The following is a 21,718-nucleotide window of genomic DNA, read 5'->3' as shown; positions in this document are numbered from 1 at the left end:
AGAAAAATGCATGTGAAAAATGTTATAAATTATATTCTTGGTTCTTTCGGTAAAGTCACGTTGAAGGGAAACAATAAAATAATAAAATATATAAAAAATAAAATTCTCACGACGTTTCGACTGCAACACAAGCAGTCATCATCAGGTGTGAAAACCAACGGCAGTGTGGCTCATTGAACCATCAGGTCTCTTTTTTATTAGAACATCCAAAAAAGGTAGCTTGCCATCTTTTTCGACTTCCATGGTAAATCTGATGGCTGGGTGTATGGAATTGATGTGGTCGAAGAATTGGTCTAGAGCAGACCGGCCATGTGGCCAGATGACAAAAGTGTCATCCACGTACCTCTTCCATAAGGTTGGGCGCAGAGTGGCAGTCTGGATGGCGTCAGTCTCAAATTTCTCCAATGAAATGTTGGATGTCCTAATAAAAAAGAGACCTGATGGTTCAATGAGCCACTCTGTCTACAGGAAAGCTACCCATACGGATTCTTATCTGAAACCGGATTCCCACCACCATCCATCACAGAACAATTCTCTCATCAAGACTCTGCACCATAGAGCCCAATGCATATCCGACCAGGAACACATAGGCAGTGAACTCAAGCACGTACACCAAGCTCTTAAGGCTAATGGTTACTCCGACTATACAATCCGCAAAGCTATCACTCAAACCATGAAGAAGGACCCTCTTGAGGAGCCTTTCAAAACTATCACTTTACCCTACATAGCGGGGATCACAAAAAAGATCTCCAAAATCTTGAATAACACAAGATCCAGGTCGGTTTCAACACATTACATAAAATCTGTGATCTGGTTCCGTCTGTAAAAGATGTGATTCCGGACATACAGTACCCTGGTGTCTACAAACTAAGTTGCCTCTGTGGTAGTAGTTACATTGGAGAAACCAAACGACATGTCTCGGACCGCATTCGTGAACACAAAGCAGACCTAAAACACGGTAGGACCAACACCTCGGCCGTGGCAGATCACTGTTATAATTCAGTAGGCTCACATGACAGTGACTTCTCCAAGACAGACGTTGTTTGCAAGCCATCTAGCTACCATGAGAGATTCGTTCATGAGGCTAACCACATATACAAAGACAGAGACAATTTCAAACGAGAAGATGGATTCTGGCTTTGCAATCATTGGAAGGATTTGATAAACCATTTCGGGTCTTAATTGATTGTTCACGCTTATGGTGGCTTTCAGACAACATACATTAATTTTTCGTCTCCCCCCTCCTCTTTTACGAACATAGATGGACTCGTCCATCTAAACAAACTGTCAAATCGCTATCCGTGGTGCTAACGTTTAGAAATAAATAAATAAATAAATACAAACCGCCACTTCTTTCAAATGTTCTTGCCGTTGGTTTTCACACCTGATGATGACTGCTTGTGTTGCAGTCGAAACGCCGTGAGAATTTTATTTTTTATATATTTTATTATTTTATTGTTTCCCTTCAACGTGACTTTACCGAAAGAACCAAGAATATGAATCACTGCAGTCACGAAAGCTTTTAATCAAAATGTTATGAATTGATTTGCATTTGAATGAGGGAAATAAGTATTTGACCCCTCTGCAAAACATGACTTAGTACTTGTTGGCAAAACCCTTGTTGGCAATCACAGAGGTCAGACGTTTCTTGTAGTTGGCCACCATGTTTGCACACATCTCAGGAGGGATTCTGTCCCACTCCTCTTTGCAGATCTTCTCCAAGTCATTAAGGTTTCGAGGCTGACATTTGGCAACTCGAACCTTCAGCTCCCTCCACAGATTTTCTATGGGATTAAGGTCTGGAGACTGGCTAGGCCACTCCAGGACCTTAATGTGCTTCTTCTTGAGCCACTCCTTTGTTGCCTTGGCCGTGTGTTTTGAGTCCTTGTCATGCTGGAATACCCATCCACGACCCATTTTCAATGCCCTGGCTGAGGGAAGGAGGTTCGCACCCAAGATTTGACGGTACATGGCCCCGTCCATCGTCCCTTTGATGTGGTGAAGTTGTCCTGTCCCCTTAGCAGAAAAACACCCCCAAAGCATAATGTTTTCACCTCCATGTTTGATGGTGGGGATGGTGGTCTTGGGGTCAGAGGCAGCATTCCTCCTCCTCCAAACACGGCGAATTGAGTTGATGCCAAAGAGCTCCATTTTGGTCTCATCTGACCACAACACTTTCACCCAGTTGTCCTCTGAATCATTCAGATGTTCATTGACATACTTCAGACGGGCATGTATATGTGCTTTCTTGAGCAGGGGGACCTTGCGGGCGCTGCAGGATTTCAGTCCTGCACAGTGTAGTGTGTTACCAATTGTTTTCTTGGTGACTATGGTCCCAACTGCCTTGAGATCATTGACAAGATCCTCCCGTGTAGTTCTGGGCTGATTCCTCACCGTTCTCATGATCATTGCAACTCCACGAGGTGAGATATTGCATGGAGCCCCAGGCCGAAGGAGATTGACAGTTCTTTTGTGTTTCTTCCATTTGCGAATAATCGCACCAACTGTTGTCACCTTCTCACCAAGCTGCTTCGCAATGGTCTTGTCGCCCATTCCAGCCTTGTGTAGGTCTACATTCTTGTCCCTGACATCCTTGGAGAGCTCTTTGGTCTTGGCCATGGTGAAGAGTTTGGAATCTCATTGATTGATTCTGTGGACAGGTGTCTTTTATACAGGTAACAAGCTGAGATTAGGAGCACTCCCTTTAAGAGTGTGCTCCTAATCTTCAGCTCGTTATCTTTATAAAAGACACCTGGGAGCCAGAAATCTTTCCGATTGAGAGGGGGTCAAATATTATAAGAAAGGTCATAAAAGCAAGGGATCGCAAGTCGAGCTTGTCGTAAGTTGGGGGTCACCTCTATACACTTTCCAGTAACCTCGGTATGGTTTTCCGCTACCCGTGATTTCAAATTTCCAGCCATGTTCAAGCATCCCACCACCACGGTCGCATCAAGCGCGTTGTACCCCCACGCGTGCCCTGCGCACACGACTTGTCCTCGTCGCCGCCCTGTGTTGTGCAGCAGTCGTACAAGCACAGTGCTGTAATTCGTACCTCGTGAAAGTGTACTTTGCAGTACAATAGCACCTAATTGTGCCCTTTCTCATGGCCCCTAAGCGTCGAGCTCGTGGTCACGGTGAGCGTAATGTGAAGAGGGCAAGGAAAGAGGTTTTTGCCCTATCGAGAAACAAGTTGAGACGCTCGATCGTCTAGCGCGTGGAGAGAGTGCGGGGTCAGTAGGACAGCAACATGGCTGTGAGCGAGTCCCTCCGCTACCATACCATCACCATCGTCACCGTCACATTCAATGCTATCTGAACTTCACTGTCGATGCTGAAGGTAATTAAAGGTATTTTTGTAATACAGTACTGTACATATTTCTCGAGTTTACTGAGTGTGTATGATGCGTAGTGAGGCGTCGATGAGAGTTTTAACCACGGGCGAGGAACCCAACCCCCGATTTTCCATAAGCCAACTACGGGGGGAAACCTATCCCCCGCGGTTGACAAGAGATGTATTGTACACCAACGCATTCAACATAGGGTCTTCGTATCTTGTCAGAAGTGCTTCCCCAAAAGTCCTTATTTCGTCGCACATGTCTGATGCAGCACGAAAATTGCTTATAGTAGACAATTTCAGGCACAGCATACTCACTCGATCAGTCTGGGTTTTAAAAGCTACCTGCTCGTACCTACTGAATTCTGCACTTCCCACCAATGAAACTAATAAAGCAGGGGTCCTTGTTTCCATTTTAAGTTTCCTTTAATCTGTGCTTTACCTAAGACAATAGATTGTTTTCCTAAAATATTGTAGCCATATTGTACTGAGAAATTACAGTTGGTTTCCCCACATGATCAGTGGTTTAGCACTCGAACTCAAAGCACACTACTATCCCTTAAACATTCTCACCCAGCCTGTACACTCATCTGTCAAAAAGAGCCTCACAGCTCATCAGATTCTTTCAGGATAAATAACGATTCCCATTCAGTCAGTAGCCCCAGACAAATAAAAGACGATGCTTGACATGTTTTAGCACGTTTACTTGTTGTTTACTTGTTGTTATTTCCCAATGAAATCCAGCCAAATTTGTCTGAAATGGACCGAATAATCATGCTCTGGCACAATAAAATTCAGATATGGAATGCGACCCTAACTCATGTTGCACTACGCTGTAAACCTGCTGCTAACCCATAAAAACCCACAACCACCATAAATAACCAGAAAAGCCAGTCACACACCGACTGCATTCGACCAACGAGCATTCAGTTACCGAAGGCTCTGCACTATGGCCAGATTTGGTACGTTCGATTAGTGTCGTTGGCTATGTACGGTGCGAAAGAAGTTCAACATACATACATTCCCACACAACCCCTCTCTCACTCTCTTAATTCTTTGTGGTGAGTACAATACCTCACTAATGACGTGCAAAACCGATGCATCTTTCACAATATCTCTATTTCTTTTAACAACACAAAATCATTGTAACGCAAACACCTCTTTCCAACGCTCCCTTGAGTGTTCAAGTCTCCACAGGTAAAGGTCGGGGAGAAACTGCTGACTGAGACTGGCTAATACCACGCTGAATTGCACGTAGCAGGAATTGCCACGTGAAGGCATCCGTCGTCAGTGCGCACAGGCAAGAGCCTGCGTGGCTGCTGGGATAGCCACATCTGTGGTAGGCGGCCACAGAACCTGTGAACACCTCCCGCACCTTCCAGGACCCCCTCCCATAGTGCCTATGCCTCGTGGTGATGTCAGCCCTTATTCACATTCTTTTCCGTACATTACACGATGTTTTCACGTTTTTCACCATTATATTTAATAACAGTAACACCGCTATTTTATAACATTTTATTTAATGTCATCACTGGGGCTTTTGTTTACTTATATTATAGTATTACTGTTACTAAATGCTTAATGGTAATTTTGATAATGTACTTTGCTGTTATTAACGTGAGTTTTACCAGAATTCTCCCACTATGCAGGGCTGTTTATACACTTAAACTATATTATATTTATGAAATATGCTACCCTTATTACCCTTGTTGGTATCACTGTCAAAACTCTGCCAGTTCTACCGTTTATTCACCCCCAGAGTTACGATTAACACCATTGTTAATATCACATTTTAACATCTGGGTTGCTGTTAAAGTGGTATAGTCCATCACAAAAGTACTTCGCCATAGTTCTGGGAAACTAAAGCATTCACTTTCCGTTTACCCTTGCTGCCAGCTTGTTGCCCTTCTCCCGTGCCTGCCCACGTTATCTCTATAATTTGAGCAGAGTGACAGACAGTATGGGGTCCCAATCTATCTCCCCTCCTTGTGTAACCTGGGTAAGCCCGAGCGTTAGGATTGGCTCTTATAGCAACCTCAGGCTTTTGTTTTTATATATTTCCAGCTGTCGTCTGCATTTTGCTTTACATGCATCCAATTACGATACACTACAAAATAAGCTGAGCGAGAATCTCTGAGGCCAACTCTGTTATGGGAGGTAAATAAATGACCAAGCCAGTTGTAGGGGTCGGGACCATTTTTGTGGTGGTGAGGCGTGTGTGTGTGCATATGGAAGTGACATATTTTTGGCATCTATGGCATTCGTCCTACCACCAGGTTTTCTGTCCAACATCAGTGCGTGCCACCTTCAACCTGAGTTTAACCCTTGGCAGAGGAATTCTCAACTCCCCTGAGGCAATGGCAGAGCCAGGATTTGCAGGTAGGGGGGGGGGGGAAACCCCTCCAGCAATGAAAAATGATAGAGGAGTTGTCAGTAAGGACTTGTCCCTTGCTTTTTATTCGACGCATGTGCGGCGATGGCGCAGCCATCAATCGAGGGTCGAATTCGAACCGCGTTGTGTGATCGGCATCGCGCTCGCTGAAGGTGAATGCCTTCAGGGAAGTCGTGCGCACAATTCTGTGAGTCACTTATAACTGCTTTGCCGTTACTTATTGCCAATTATGGACTCAGACTATTGTCCTATCATCTCATAGAGTCCGTTGCACGTAATAATAATATGCTACACAGTGGCAGTGGGGGTCGCAAAATGTCGATTTATTACTAATAAACCCGAATTATCTTATCGAAATTAGGGATTTCGATCGGATCATTGGGGGGGCACGTACCACCCTACCCCCCCCCCCCCCCCCCCCCCCCACTGGCTCCGCAGGTGCCCTGAGGTCTATTTGAAGTCATCTCGTGGTGGCGGGGTCTTGTGACTCTGGTGTTATACAGCTACATCTATCACATGATCCCACTAATTTAATATGAAGATTATCACCACAAACATCGCATTTTCATTATTTTTAACGAATTTTTTGTACTTAATTTAAACAGTTGCACATAATTTCTACTGGGAATTACCAATTGAAGCTGTTTAAAAGTGACATTTTAAGGACTGTAATCTCATACCCTCATGAAATTTGCAGAGTCGACCATTTCATACTGATGTAATAGTGTACAGATAAACATGGCTGATAGGAGAAATTTTCCACTATTTTCTGTTTTGTAATGCCCACGGAAAATTGGAGGCGTGCAGCAATTCCAAGAAACCATTATGGGTGATTTAGTCATCGGTAAGTTAACTTCTATGGCCATTTCTGGGTAATTCTTCTTACCGATGGATGAACATGAGTCGGTGAAAAAATGGACTCCTGAAGTTTCTCCAGATCGATTCAGACTGCGAATATCCATAGTCGTGCATAATCTCAATGCGGATAAGAGGCATGCTACTCAAAGTGAGGAAGTACTCGGTTCAAATGACAAATCGGTTTCATTGTCCCATTTTCCTGTCATATCAGACTCAGCATAAGCATGTCATCAATCATCGTGCGGTTATGACTATTACAATATTTATAATACCTATAACACGTGAAAACATTGATACAAAGCACTCATTTTAGTGGTAATAGCCATTTTAGAACTTTAATTATTATTATTTTGAACTTTTTTTCTTTTATACATATTTTGTCATGAAACGAAATATAAAAAACCAACAACAAAATTACGATATTTTACAAAATACGATAATCCTGTATACTATATACACGCTTTATTTAAAAAAAAAACCTGCATCACCATAGCTTGGTCCCAGGAAGTTATGTGGGAGAGAGGGATATGCCATTGACCAAGGACTGTCTCTATGGAAAGGAGTCTTATGATTGACAATGGGGCGATTCAGCAGCAGTCCCTGCTGGACAAGATTCTGAATGGGGGGGATTGGATTTAATCGACCAATGAGTATCCATCTAACCCAGGACACAACAAGAGAGTGTCCTATATTCATACAAAATTGATTCAAACGGATTCTATTTCAAAATGAAAAGCTTAGAAAAAATTTTAAATTAGGAATTTAAAAAAAGTTTCATCTGTCTTAAAAACTCGTGTTATGCTTTTTTGTAACCTATAACAATGTACATTTAAAAAAATTGTATTGTTAGAAATAGATAAATAAACGTTTAAGGTAATATTCAAGAGAGCACCACCCAAAAGGACCACCTGCCACTGATATATAACCCAGTGGATATTGTAAATATTAGATGTAAGGATTTACCCCTGCTATGATGTAATGAATTAGTTGATGCAAGCCAAATGTTATGTGGCTGGTTTGTAGTATCTCGTTTGTAGTGTCTGTCTTAAAGGATACCCAATGGGCTTAAATGTAATATTTGCGTTACATTTTCACATTTTCAAATATATTCTCAAATACACGTATACGATTTGATGCATGTATCACGGGTATAAGTAAAAAAAATATTTATGAACTGTTACAAGCTTTGTTAACATGAACGCTTAATGGTCCATGGTAAAGTGTTTGATTTGTGTTGTTCCATAATGGACACATTAAAGAATGCACACTGCCCTTGGGACATTTATAATAAAACTAGGCATAGTACTTTGGCATGAAAAGCAAAATAGATTGTGTTGTGAGGAGCACCACCAGTAAGTCAGCTGCAATTGTGCCTGCAAAAACAGACATGATTAGAGTTATTCCCTGTCCATCATCATAGAGAAAGCTGTACTATTCCTGGGGATACAATGCCCTTAAAAACAATTGTAGATGCTTTGATAGCCATGAATACAGTATTTCATGGATGACAGGGTATTCTTTCTGTCGGACCTTTGGCAAACATATCTAGATTAAAATGATTGAATTCGGCAACCGTCTCTGCAGGACAATATGTGATCAGCAGATGTAGCGTTTTGTGCAAGTTATGTAATGATGAAAATGTGGTATTTGGTTTGCCTGTAAAAGTACAATGTGTCAATTTGTGATGTGCACAAGCCTTGTAAATGTACTTATTAAAAGCTATTATTAACTGCTTTTCAGTCACATTCACTCAAGTTGTGTTTTTGCTTTGTGATGTGATGTGTATGCAGACAAGTTCAACACTTACGTAACACTGAAGGTACAGAATCTGAAGAGCACCACAGTGACGGTGCGAGGAAGCGAACCATGCTGGGAGCAAGACTTCATGTTGTAAGTCTTTTCTCAGGGCACACAGTTGCACAATTAGATCATTACCCCAACTTGTAAACATGTATTTTAAATATTGAAAGATCATTTGTTACTGTTTATATGTTAGAAACAATATTTTGGGAGAGTTTTAGTGGCATTCACTTTTTACTGTCTTTTCTTCCAGTGAGAATGAACTTATTTTTTGTAGCATGCTGCTTGCCTTTCTCTGTAAGGTATAATTGATTCATCCTCTTTGAAAATATCTTACTCCATACTGAGATTGCCACCCACATGTATGGGTTTTATAGTTTGAGAGCTCTCATAATTAGTATGGGTTTGGTCATAAATGTGGTTTTCTCTTGTACTTGTGTGTGTCTTTGTGTTATGGCGTTATTGGATTTTACCACAGTGGCTTATTCTGGAACATGAGTGTTCCCCTCTCATGAGCACAGATTTTTTTCCAGACTTCTGTAGTTATTTAAAGGATGATTACATCCCAACAATGTATGGTTGCTATTTCATGGATAAGTATGTAGGCGGTGTACCAGCTGCTTTATGAAACAAATGTTTTTCTATTGTAAATATATGAATATGAGGAATATGTATGTATGTTGAACCTCGTTCGCACCACATGCAGCCAACCATGATAATCAGAGGTGTGGCGGAAGGACAACAAACTAAACAAAATAAGCAGTTTGAAATAAATGAGTTTTCAATCAAGATTTAAATGTGATGTTAATGGTTAAATGACTGCCTTGTATGCGTTAGGTCAGTGCTATATCGTTACTAGCAGAGGCTTACTTGGGAGAGGGGCCACGTAGTTACCACGCAGACACTGATCCCCTCTACTCATTTACGCACTACTGATGCTTTACACAACTGCGCAAATAGGTTTCCTGATTAAGTCCTTTTACCCTATTTCACTAATTAAGCGTGCCTATGACTCCAGCTACTTCACAACATATGGTGCATTTTTATAGTTGCTCGACGTTCTACTATGGAGGTAAGTGAATAAGGAATTTTCAGCCCATCATGATGACACATTACCCTATAGAATACGTCTGTCTCTCCATGTGAAATAAAATACTGTAACATTTTAGTCCATCATCCTGATTGGCCTTCCCGATCAATATTTTTCAACAGTATTTATTAAGCATGCAAATATTGAACCACTTTCAAAATATCATGAACAGTCAGGCCTGTTACAAATGCTGCTAGGTTTTCCAGATATTATAGGCAAGAGCCACAGAACAACACCTTCGGGTCCATTAAGTGAACAACAAACCCCAGGTGAAAAAAAGTTTGTTTCACGACATCCATAGAAAGAAAGGCTGAAGTGTTATTTATCTAATTTATGATTTGACCATAATCATCCACACAGTGCATAATTAGTTTTTGTATTAGAGCCCAAACCTACGTTTTTTAGATGAAAAGTATATATATTAAAAAAATGCAAATGTTTATTTCAAAGTCTGCACTGTGTGTATCGTTATTCTTCTGATAATACAAACTAAAATGACATTAATTAATTTTTGTGACCTTTAATTTTCATAATTTTTTCAAATTGCCAATTCCAGATACTCCTGAAACATTATTGTCCAGGTAGGAGCCGAGTTTTCAAGTGGGGAAATGTACTAAGGTGGTATGGAATAGGGCAGGAGATTGATGATTGAACTAGGTTACTTGAGCTCTGTAGGAGCTATAGATTAGTTATTAGTAACACAGTTTGAATGGAAGAAGTCATGCATGCTAACACGGAATTCGGCCGATGGTAAGACTGCAATATTATAAGCACAGAAAGACATAAGACTCAAGATCAGAGCTCACAGGACTGCAGAAAATATGAAAGACAACAAACTAGTTGCTGCAGAAGAGTGAAGAAGCGAGCCAAAGAACAGTATTGCAAGCTTTGACACAGCAAAACTAAATATAATCGAGGTGCAAAAACAATTTTGGGCATGCATTAAAGGCAGGGTTGTAGTTCTTGCGAACTTGATAGGAGGAGGGGAATCAGAGCCCAGAGCAGAGGCACTCTGGAAAGGCATTACAGAGCTGCAGCAGAAGCCCTATGTCTAAAATGTAAGGAAGAAAGATAAGTGTTCAAATTAATGACGCCATAGATAGGGCTAGGGAAGTGAAGAAATTGCGTGGTGAGGAAAATAACGCAGATCAGGTCAAGATGAAGGAGCATCGGGAGGAAATCAGAGGAAATTATACAGGATAGGACTAATTACACTATGTAACACAATTTTTGTTCCTAGGAAGTAAGTGTTATTTTATAATTGTTTATGCCTAAAAAGTATACAAACTTTGCTTTTGTGAAATGTACCTATTTTCAAAGAGAAAACGGGCGAATTTGTGTCTTTTCGTTCACATAAAGTCAGAATAAAACAACATATTAATCTAAATTAACATGTATTTATACTAAAGTAATACAAAAATTACTACAAAATATTTAGAAGTGAGTATTTTTTTGTAAATCACTTTCACGAATCAGCCCCCAAATGTAGTCTCCCATCATGTTCTCGTTATACTGTCCTTGGTAGCGGCGTTCAATTCCACTATATCCTGGTGGCAGCGCTCGTCCTGCTCCTCCCAGTACGCTCCCATGTTCTACTTAAATTTATGAAGATGAGCATCAAGGATATGGACTTTGAGGGACATCCTGCAGCCCATTGTGCCGTAGTTCTTCACCAGAGTCTCAACCAGCTCCACATAGTTTTCGACCTTGTGATGCCTGGGAAGCCACAAACCACTGCGACAAAGCTGTCCCAAGCCACTTTCTCCTTACTAGTGAGCTTTTTGGGAAATTCATTGCACTCCAGGATCTTCTTTATCTGTGGTCCGACGAAGACACCAGCTTTGACCTTTGTGTCAGACAGCTTAGGGAAGAAGTCTTGAAGGTACTTGAAGGCTGCTGACTCCTTATCTACAGCTCTGACAAATTGTTTCATAAGGCCCAATTTGATGTGCAGTGGTGGCATCAGCACCTTCCGGGGGTCCACCAGTGGCTCCCACTTGACGTTGTTCCTCCCCACAGAGAACTCGGTCTGCTGTGGCCAGTCTCGCCTATGGTAGTGCGCATTGGTTTCCCTGCTGTCCCAAAGGCAAAGATAGCAGGGACACTTGGTAAAACCGCCTTGGAGACCCATCAGGAATGCCACCATTTTGAAGTCTTCGATGACCTGCCAGCCGTACTCATCATACTTCAAGGCATCCAGCAAGGTCTTGATGCTGTTGTAATTCTCTGAGGTGCACCGAGTGAACCAGGGGAAGAGATGGGTACTTGTTACCATTATGGAGCAGCACGGCTTTGAGGATCCTGGATGAGCTGTCAATGAATAGGCGTTGCTCATTATGGTTACAGGCGATTCCGATTGCCTCGAACAGACTGGTCATTGGACTTAGTGAGACCAAGATCTTTGATCAAGTCGTTGGGGTAGTATGGGTTTCTCTCCCTTCAGCCCCACCTCTGAAATTGTCACCTGGATCTCCAACGTCTTCATCGCTCTCTGACTTGCTGCTCTCTTCTAAAGACGGTTGCTCTCTCTCCGGAGGAGTCGGTACGGGGAGCTCATGGCAGTGTGGCACTGGGCTAATGGATTAAGGAAGGTCCGGATACGTGATAGTAGGTGCATTCTTGCCAGTCCGACGTTTGGAAGGGTCCACCATGCAGAAGTAGCAGTTGCCTGAGTGGTCAATGGGTTCCCGCCGAATTCTTGGGATAACAAACTTCATGGGTCTCTTTTCCTCTTTGTACTATCCTACAAAAATACATTTATTTCACCCATGACTAATGTGTAAGAGATTCTCTCAACATTTTTCATGTATATAATTTTCAATAACATTGAAAATTGTAAAACATTTTATAATGTAAAACTGTTACAATAAATGTTTTATACAAATTTTATGACCTAAAATTCCGAGCAACAATTGTCCATCATACCTTCCAGAGTTTTTTTGCATTGCTCGCAGGTGAAATGAGGTGCCCAGGGTTGGTCTTGATCCCCGACAGGCATGCCAAAATATGCCTTGTTGTAGGCCTCACACATCTTAGCAGATGCTTCCACAGAGTACGTTTTCGCTCTTGTCTTGATAAATTGGTCGCAGACATAGCAAAATGCATTTGCCGGATGCTTGCAGCCTCTTGATGCCATATCAGAAAAATGCAGATATGTATCCACTTAGGCAGCTGAAACTAAACTGAACTGGTGAGCTTAAGGCCCCTGTATTGATACTACTATTTATATTACTGGAAAGTTCTAGAATGTTATAGAATAAAATAATAAAATCTATATAAAACAATACAATTCTCACGACGTTTCGACTGCAACACAAGCAGCAATCATCAGGTGTGAAAACCAACGGCAAGAACACTTGAAAGAAGTGGCGGTTTGTATTTGTTTATTTTTAACGTTAGCACCACGGATAGCGATTTGACAGTTTGTTTAGATGGACGAGTCCATCTATGTTCGGAAAAGTGGAGGGGGGAGACGAAAAATTAATGTATGCTGTCTGAAAGCCACCGTAAGCGTGAACAATCAATTAAGACCCGAAATGGTTCATCAAATCCTTCCAATGATTGCTAAGCCAGAATCTATCTTCTAGGTTGAAATTGTCTCTGTGTTTGTATATGTGGGTAGCCTCATGAACGAATCTCTCATGGTAGCTAGATGGCTAGCAAAGAACCTCTGTCTTGGAGAAGTCGCTATACGTGGTGCTAACGCTTATAAATAAATAAATAAAACAGCCACTTCTTTCAAATGTTCTTGCCGTTGGTTTTCACACCTGATGATGACTGCTTGTGTTGCAGTCGAAACGTCGTGAGAATTTTATTGTTTTATATATATTTTATTATTTGATTGTTTCCCTTTCAACGTGACTTTACCGAAAAAAACAAGAATATGAATCACTGCAGTCACAAAAGCTTTAAATCAAAATGTTATAGAAGTTACTCCAAATTTTCTCAGCACTGAATCTATCTGGAATGTTCTGGAAAATAGGTAAATTTTAAAATATCAATGTCCTGGTCACAAAAGCAAAGTTTGTGGGCAATAGGCATTTTCTATACTTTTGAGGCATAAGCAATTAGGAAATAACACTTACTACCCAGGAATAAAAAAAAACTGTTACAAGTGTTATTGGAATAAACGAGGAGAGGCGATGGGAGATGGTAACAATAAGGACAGCAAGAATGATTATTTATGGTCGTTTGATTATGTGATAAGAAGATGCCAAGGAATAGGGATAGCAGTGGTACAGAACACTACGAGAAGAAGAACGTGCTAGAGGTGTGGTGGGTCTAGTTTAATTCTAGATTTAAAGCTTTCGTGACTGCTAGGATCCATACTCTTTGGTTCTATTGGGTAAAGTCGCGTAGGTGAAAATAAAATAACAAAAAATCACGACGTTTCGGCCACAACACAAGCGGCCTTCATCAGGTGAAGGGACGAGACTGTCTGGAGGACAGCGCTGGAGTGGAAGAAGCCACGCTTAGATCACGACCTTTAAGCTGTGTGAGAAGAAAAAGACCACGCGCCTTGACAAAGGAATTAGCATATAATTTAGCATTGAAATGGCTCATTGAAATAGCTAAGTTAAAGTATACACATCCGCAGAGGTACCCCTTGACAAAGGAATTAGCATCAAATTCAGCATTGAAATAGCTGAGTGATTAGCTTGTGACTGGTCACAGAAATAGCTATGTTAAAGTTAGAGCATATACATTCACCGAGGCACCTAGTACTCATCAAACAGGAGAATTTAGCGAAACACAACCACGCTCAGACATCGGACCTGTGTGCGAGCAAACAAGGTGTTCTGACAAAGAAATTAGCATAAAAAATAGCATTTCATTGGCGGATTTTAGGAAAGAGGTGGTGTACGTGCCGGTGGACTTGCAGTTTATCAACTTGGTAGAATCATTGAGGCGCATTCGAGAGTTTGTGCAAATACAAAGATGGTAGAAGACATTTTAGGTAACCCTAGAAGAGGCCACAACAGCAGTGAAACAGATTAAATCAGGCAAGCAAATGGGAATATTTGACGTGACTGCTGAAGTGCTTAAAGAAGGGGGCAGTAGCATGTTATAGTTGCGCACGAGGTCATTCAAGGTGCTTGGAGTAGGGATCAGCTGCCAAAAGACGAGAATAAGGCAATTATCATACACTTCCTTAAGAAGAGGGATATAAAGGAGTGCAGTAGCTTTAGAGAGATACGTCTACTGAGCATTCCAGGTAATATTTAGCTGGGTTGGACACATTTGCAGGATGGGGGGAGGGTCGGTTACCGAGACGGGCGTGCGAATGATCAGTCCGGTGACCAACAGAAAAACCGAAGGCCAGATGATGGGATACTGTTAGGCCAGATCTTGAATGCCACGTGTATACTGTGCAGCAACTGTGGGATATGGCAGAGGGTTGTAATAATTTGTGAGGTGTGGTGGTATAAGTGGCTTTGGCCATAATGACACCTTGACCTTTGTCGAAAACACAATTACAGATTAACAGATTCGTTCATAACTTGTCGAATACTCATTAGGTGCTGTAGGTATGACTTCATGAAGGAAATGACTAAGAACAATGGGCCTTCACAGCCACTTCATGACAATTTAATTCCAACATTCAATTCTTCTGTTACGTTTTAATAGTTTTACTTTGCATTTCAATCAGTGTTTACATTTTTGAGAATACATAATTATGTAAAAACCATTAAAACAACAAAAACATAAAAACAGATATCTTGGTGTGTTGTTTTACCGAGTTCATAAGTCCCACATTTGCAGGACATCACAAAAAATTCAATCTCCAACGATGAGTCAGTCAGTCTCTGCCTTCTGACTCTGATCTGTTGCAATGTTCTTGATCCAAATACCAATACTGTTAAAAAGCAGTGTTAATGATGAATGTGGTGAGGTTTTTTAAAGTATAATTTTATATAAGTATAAATGCAATGAATTCAGTGAATCCCCGTAATTTTTAAAATTATAATGACCATATTACTATTATGTAATTTGACATTTTCATTGTTTTATAAACAAGTAATCAGTCATAAAAAGAAATAGTTTTTAATATGTGTGTGTAAAAACATTTAAAACCAATTTAAAACTGGTTCAATGTGAATGTTAATAGAGCAAGACAAATTTCCTAATGGCACGTAATGCAGAACGTCTGCCAAGAAGCCTAAATTATTAATACTTTAAAAGCAGGTTGACAGTCTTTCATTATGCACTTGGATCAATTAAAATTGATTGATTGCGATGCTAATATGGATGTTCAGGAAATAAAATACATTTCCCATCAGTGGAGATGAACAAACACTCTACAAATAATATGGCGCCGAAACAACAACTGAAATTTACAGAATCTAATATGCAACGCAAAACCTGCAAATCTCTTTGAATTGATTTTACAAGTGATATGAAATATCCGCTCAGCTTTTTATCAGTGATATAAATTAAATGATAAAATATAGATTCTATTTTAAATGAATAAACGTAGAGGAATTTTTTATTTAGCGTGTTAGATGACTAAATCTTGATGTTGAAATGTGGGTACATGTATAAATAAAAGAATGCATTGCTTGACTACAATAATAAGAATACATAGCAATGCCTTAAATAATATTAATATTTTAAATAGCTTATTGCCAGTCTAGCATTACTAACAGTTGGAGACCACACTTAAAACCACGGTTCCTAGACACACTGAGTATCTGTAGAAAATGATTGAAATTTTTCTCTAATCATGCTGTCAAAATTCGAAACCTGTACATAAACATATTTTAATTTCATAAATGCAACGTACACTTGCAAAACTAATGTGTACATACTTAAACGTACAATAAAATTATACTTTCCAGTTCTTTGTAAATCCATTGATGGGGGACCTACTCATGCCCTGTCGATTATCATGGTTGTTTCACAAATGCACATTAACTTTCCACGCAACTATATCGACATTTTCGTATTTCTTTTCAGGAATTTTGGTATTTTCATATGGTTTGGCTCCTATAGATTTTTTTCTATGTTTTTTAAATAGGTTAAAATAATTATTTAGTTTAAATTCATAATTGAAACATTTTAATTTCATAGTTATTTTACAATCTGTTATTTTTATTTGTTGCATTTTAAGATTTAAAGCATTTTAATAATTTCATAAATAATGTTTTAAATAATTTTCTATGAATAATGCCCTTTATCCAGGAACACTGCCCAATTGCAAGACTTCACGGGGGTTTAGCATTAGAATGCCAATATTATTATTAAATCAGCAGTGTTTTGCGTCATATTTGAGGAAACTGAAGTACCTGAAGAAAACCCACCATTAATACAAGGGAAATATACATGCGGATCGGTTCACACACTTATTTTTGTTCTGCCATATGCTGGCCACTAACTCACAACCCAACAGGTTTTGAAAATGTCATAAATACGCATGTGGCCCACCAATCTCTATTGTGAAAGTAATAGATCACAGGAGTGCGCTACCAAGGCTGACACGAATATCTCAGAGTTACACAAAGACAATGATCCCCCATAGCGCTGACATAGCCTTTTGGGGCAAGCACTGTTCGTGAGCGCTTGTTATTCAGACTGGAATGGTGCAAGAGTAGGTAGTGTGGTCAGCCACCTTTGTCTCCCAGTGCTGATGTTTACACACTACACCAAGTACCCTTGGCATTACTTGGCACTAATGTTATCCGAAGCTGGAAATAAAACTCAGGTCACCCGGTTTATAGCACAGTGGGATAATTGCTAACTCCCCGTACATACGCTTATACACTTGTATTCACACAAGCTCCCACATGCACACACATACATACACACATGCATACATCCTCACATACGCTATCACACATACACTGTTTCGCTCACAAATGCGTCTTCCATGTGTGATGTCACAATTATAACACATCTCTTCCAGAAACAGAGGTGACATCCAACAGTGGTGCATCATGTTTTCAGATCAATCCAAATTCATTGTGGATGCAAAAATGTATATTTTTTAGTCATTCTTGGATTAGCCATACATTCAGGAACATATTCCTTAATTTAAGTATAAACAGATTAATTTGTAAGTCTTATTTACTCATTTACAGCATTTCATCACCATCAATCGTTGTCTCTCCACTGCTGCTTAAAGGCATCCCTACATTGTCGCTAACTCTCCCATCTCATATAATCAACTCCAGTTAATGGGCTGCTCATTCAAGCAATCAAGGTCTTCTTATGAAATATAAATTTAACCTCTGCTCAATCAATTGGAGGTTTCTGCTTCTCTGCTCCTGTCCTCATTGGAATTCCATTTAGCCATATATGTCAATTCTCCCCAGTTATCTATGTCCGCCTATGATTTTCTCTTGCTCTTCATTTACATCTTCATCATACAGTCATTTATGTTCCTTATCTGCCGTGCAGAAGTCTCTCCCTACCTTCGCTCTGAAAAAAAAACACTTCTGAATTTCTTTCCCATATGTATGTACAGTACATTGTTTTCACAGTAGCCTGAGATGCTGTTGATTTTAAATGTATTATACATTCATATTTCGTTGAGTTGAAGCAGTTTTGAATATATAATGAACAGTTTTACATTAATGGGAAAGCAACACTATCACAATTGAAACATGTGTAGTGATGTTAAATGGATCACTACAGCGCGTAGCGCCAAGTGCCATTGAAACAGGAGCAGAGGCTAACACACCATGCAGTACCAGTCAGTGGGCCACTAGGGGCATGGTACTGGGTGCTAGCAGAAGGAAGCTTGATGAGTCCTACCGACAGAATAGGGGATTGCAGCTTCCACCAGCGCCGCAGGGAATCACCCCAGAGCGGGCCACTGGGAGAGTGTGGTGGGGGGCGGCTGGTGGTATGGGCCATGTGAGGACGAGTCACCCTGGCAACGGGTTAAGCACGTGATGGGCCGGGGTGAGTAATGTGGGCCAAAGGTGAATGAGGGGGCATGGGGGGAGTAGCTGAGAACGTCTAGAGAGTTCCCGACAGAGGTGTGGTTAAGGGCGGAGCCAGAGAGGAAACAGGTGCGGTGTAGACTAGAACCGTTGGGAAAATTCTGGACATAGGGCGCGGCCGAGGGTGGAGCCAGGCCGCGCCGAGAGAGATTAAAGGGAAGCCCTGATCACAGATCCGGGCTGTCTTCAGGTGAAGTAATACCCAAGTGCTACGTCTTCGTCTCCGTCTTCGACATCGTGGGTCAGGCAGCACATTGGCTGCTCTGACCCGATTATAGTTATCCCGTATGCAAGAGAAATAGGTGTATTGTGATCCTATGCGAAACAAGAGTGAGAATAGGTGTATTTAGTCCCGTGTGTAACGGTGTTGCGTGACGTGTAGAATAAACGTTGTTGCCTCCTAAAGAGTGTCTCTGAATGACTCGCTACACATGTGTAAGGATAGTACAGAGTGTTAGAGGGACAGTACGGCTCCCCGTGGTCATGATTACTAATTCACGTGATGGGAACAAACAGGGCCATGTGAAGGTAATGTGGGACCCAAGTGGTCGTTAATAATGATTGATGTGACGGGCACTGACAGGGTCATGTGAGGAGAAGCATGGGACCTAGACGGTCATAAATTGTAATGAGAACAGAGACAGACAGGGCCAGGTGCGGGGAGAGAGTGTTCGGGAAGAGGGGCGTGGCTGGGTCGTGAGAGGGATAGAAGCCGGCGTGGAACAGGGCTCTGGGCTGCTGTTGTGGGGGAACCAAGCGACTACCGTCGCCGTCGTCATCTTGTAGCAGGTCGTCTTCATCGTCCTGGAACGGGCACCTTGTAGTCTTGGAAGGCTAGAGTTATATTGTCTCCGTGACTGCTACGTGTACGCTCCTGTGTAGCTAGCCAATTACACAGGGAGCGTCGCATAGAGTCACATAAGTTACCCAAGTGTATATAGTCCCTTGCGGTTACTCGTTAAGTTATCAGTGAGTTGGCGGACTTTATTAATAATAAATATACATATGTAGTGAGTCCAACTGAGTCGCAGACGTTATCTTAGGAGCAACACTATTTATTTACACAACAGTACGTAACATAACACAATCTACACTCGGGTCTCGAATGCCCATCTAACCACGCTACGGCAAAACTAGACACGGTTCGCTATCCCGGTCGGGACCACAAACGAGGTCCCGGACCACGTGGCTAGAGGCTTCTTCTCCCCGACGTGGATCTTCGTAACACTAGCACACGAGGAACCTCGAGCTCCTCATGGGGCCCTCATTATATCCCCCCGGGCTGGGGCTGGCTCACGCCCTTCGCACCGCCCACCTTCCAGGTCTCTCGGGCTCCTTATCGAAGGTTCCCGAGAGCTCCTTTGGACCACGTAACCGCCTCCCGGCCCCCGTCCACCGGTGGCCCCCCTCCAATATCATCTGGTCACGTGACAGCAGGTCAACCAGCGTATCATGCCCCAAGGTAACCCTGGCTGGCTGACGCTCCCTCTCGCTCCCTCACCGGGAGCCCGCACTGCACACTGCTCGCGGTGCCTCCGCGTGAACCAGCGCTCACCCAAGCCCCGCTAAGGCTGGTACTACATCCGATAACCCGGGCTGCCCATAATCACAACACATTACCCACTGTGGCTTCGTAAGCCCTGGAACCATACAGTGACAAGCACAGTCATTACATCACCACCCCCGCTTCGTAGCTTTCAGCCAACTCTCCCCCAAGAAAGCAACCGACGTATAGTCAACAGAACATAACAACAAGTGTGCTCCAACAATATAACAAAGCAATAAATTACCCAACCCAACTGTACAATATATATACACAGACCCAAAAATAAAAACGAAATTAACGGTCGAACCAACAATCGCGGCGGGCGAGATCCCCACAATGAACATCTCCCATCCACAACGTGTAACAACGCCCGTGAGCTCGATAGCGAGGAGGATCAGCCAAATACTCACCACGACTCACGTAAGCGCGACAGCCCATGACGGTGTGTGCAGTGCGCGAGGATCACACAAATCGAGTTTTTGAACGAGTCCATGATGCCAGTCCTCCAGACGGGTTGGGCTCGACCGCCTTGATAGGGCCGGGGGGGGGGGGGGGCAAGAAATCGACCCCACAAAGCCGGCTCCACACAAAGAGCAGTAGGCCGGGTCGTCGGGTCCTCAGTGTTCCGAGCACGCGAGGCCGACAAGAGCGGCCGCGTGCGAGACATCAGTCGCGCGGCGCCTGGGGGCGGAACAGAAACACTCTCTTGAGGACTAGCGTCGGCAGACGCACGCCTCAGCTCGTCGGGCACACCTGACACTCGGCCCCTTCGATATGGAGATGAAACAAACTCACACAGCGTGATAAACGGTTTAAGGCGAGAGGGGTGCACAAACCAGCTCCGCTTGCCAAACCGAACCTGGACACACTGCGGCCACACGACCCGAACCACATCACCTGGCCCTCTCAAAGGTTGCAGCAATTCAGGTGATGTGCCCACTGGCACTTGAGGACAATGCAACCAGGCCCTGTCCCCCGGCAACCAATCACACAGGGAAACACGGGCACCTTTGAGCCGCTCGTTGGCCAGCTGCCTGGCCCGAGAGTTAACACTGGTGATTTCCCGCGCCTCAGAAAGTTTCCCCCATCGTGAACCGAATTGTGTCACAAATTTTTGACACCTTCGGGGCGGGCGCGGCCTGCAACTGAACATCGATTGGAGGATCATACTCTCTCCCATACATAAAAAAGAAGGGAGAGTAGCCGGTGGACGTGTGAGGAGTCATCCTATAAGCGGCAAGAACCACAGGGATATGCAAATCCCAATCGACCTGTGACATGCTGACCAAGTGATTCAACATGGAGGCCAGAATCCGGTGTCGGCGTTCGACCATGCCATCCGTTTGCGGGTGGTAGTTTCCAGCAGGTCGCAATCCTCATGCAGCAGCTTGGAGGAAAAAAAATTGCCCTGATCCATCAAGAGGCGCTCAGGAGCCCCCTTATCCAGAACATAGCCATCAAGGAATGCCTCAGTGATAGCCACAGCCGATTGATTTGGAAGCGGCCAAGCCATAGGCCAGCGTGAGAAATACTCAATGTCCACGAGTATTTGTTGCCACGCGCAGAAGCGGGAAATGGCTCTAGAATATCGAATGCAAAATTTTCATTTACCTAGGATACCTGGATGGATTGCAGTGGAGGACAACAGGATCTCGCCGGCGGTTTCTGCCGGGCACATTGCAAGCAGCCTTTCAGCAGATCCTCAACATTGGAGGCCATGGCCGGCCAATAAAAATCAAATTTAAGTGCGGCC

At 42.6% G+C, this 21,718-nt stretch overlaps 1 protein-coding gene across 7 annotated transcripts in view; it reads left to right on the top strand.

Moving 5' to 3' along the window:
* The window catches only part of LOC116957007 (protein unc-13 homolog B-like), a 262,505-nt gene that overhangs the window by 9,672 nt on the left and 231,115 nt on the right, over positions 1 to 21,718 (top strand). For 6 of the 7 annotated variants that reach the window (XM_076052001.1, XM_076052076.1, XM_076052130.1 and 3 more), the window contains exons 3-4: positions 6,526 to 6,570; positions 8,375 to 8,474. In XM_076052001.1, coding sequence (XP_075908116.1) covers positions 6,526 to 6,570; positions 8,375 to 8,474 — 145 coding nt within the window. The remainder of the gene's footprint in view (positions 1 to 6,525; positions 6,571 to 8,374; positions 8,475 to 21,718) is intronic. The other variant, XM_076052098.1, reaches the window with a different exon arrangement.

The sequence above is a fragment of the Petromyzon marinus genome, chromosome 1 (genome assembly GCF_048934315.1).
Source record: "Petromyzon marinus isolate PM22_M1 ecotype Great Lakes invasive population chromosome 1, UKy_Petmar_22M1.pri1.0, whole genome shotgun sequence".
NCBI lineage: Eukaryota > Metazoa > Chordata > Hyperoartia > Petromyzontiformes > Petromyzontidae > Petromyzon > Petromyzon marinus.
Note: the sequence above shows the minus strand (reverse complement) of the source record. Positions and strands in the feature narration are given on the sequence as shown.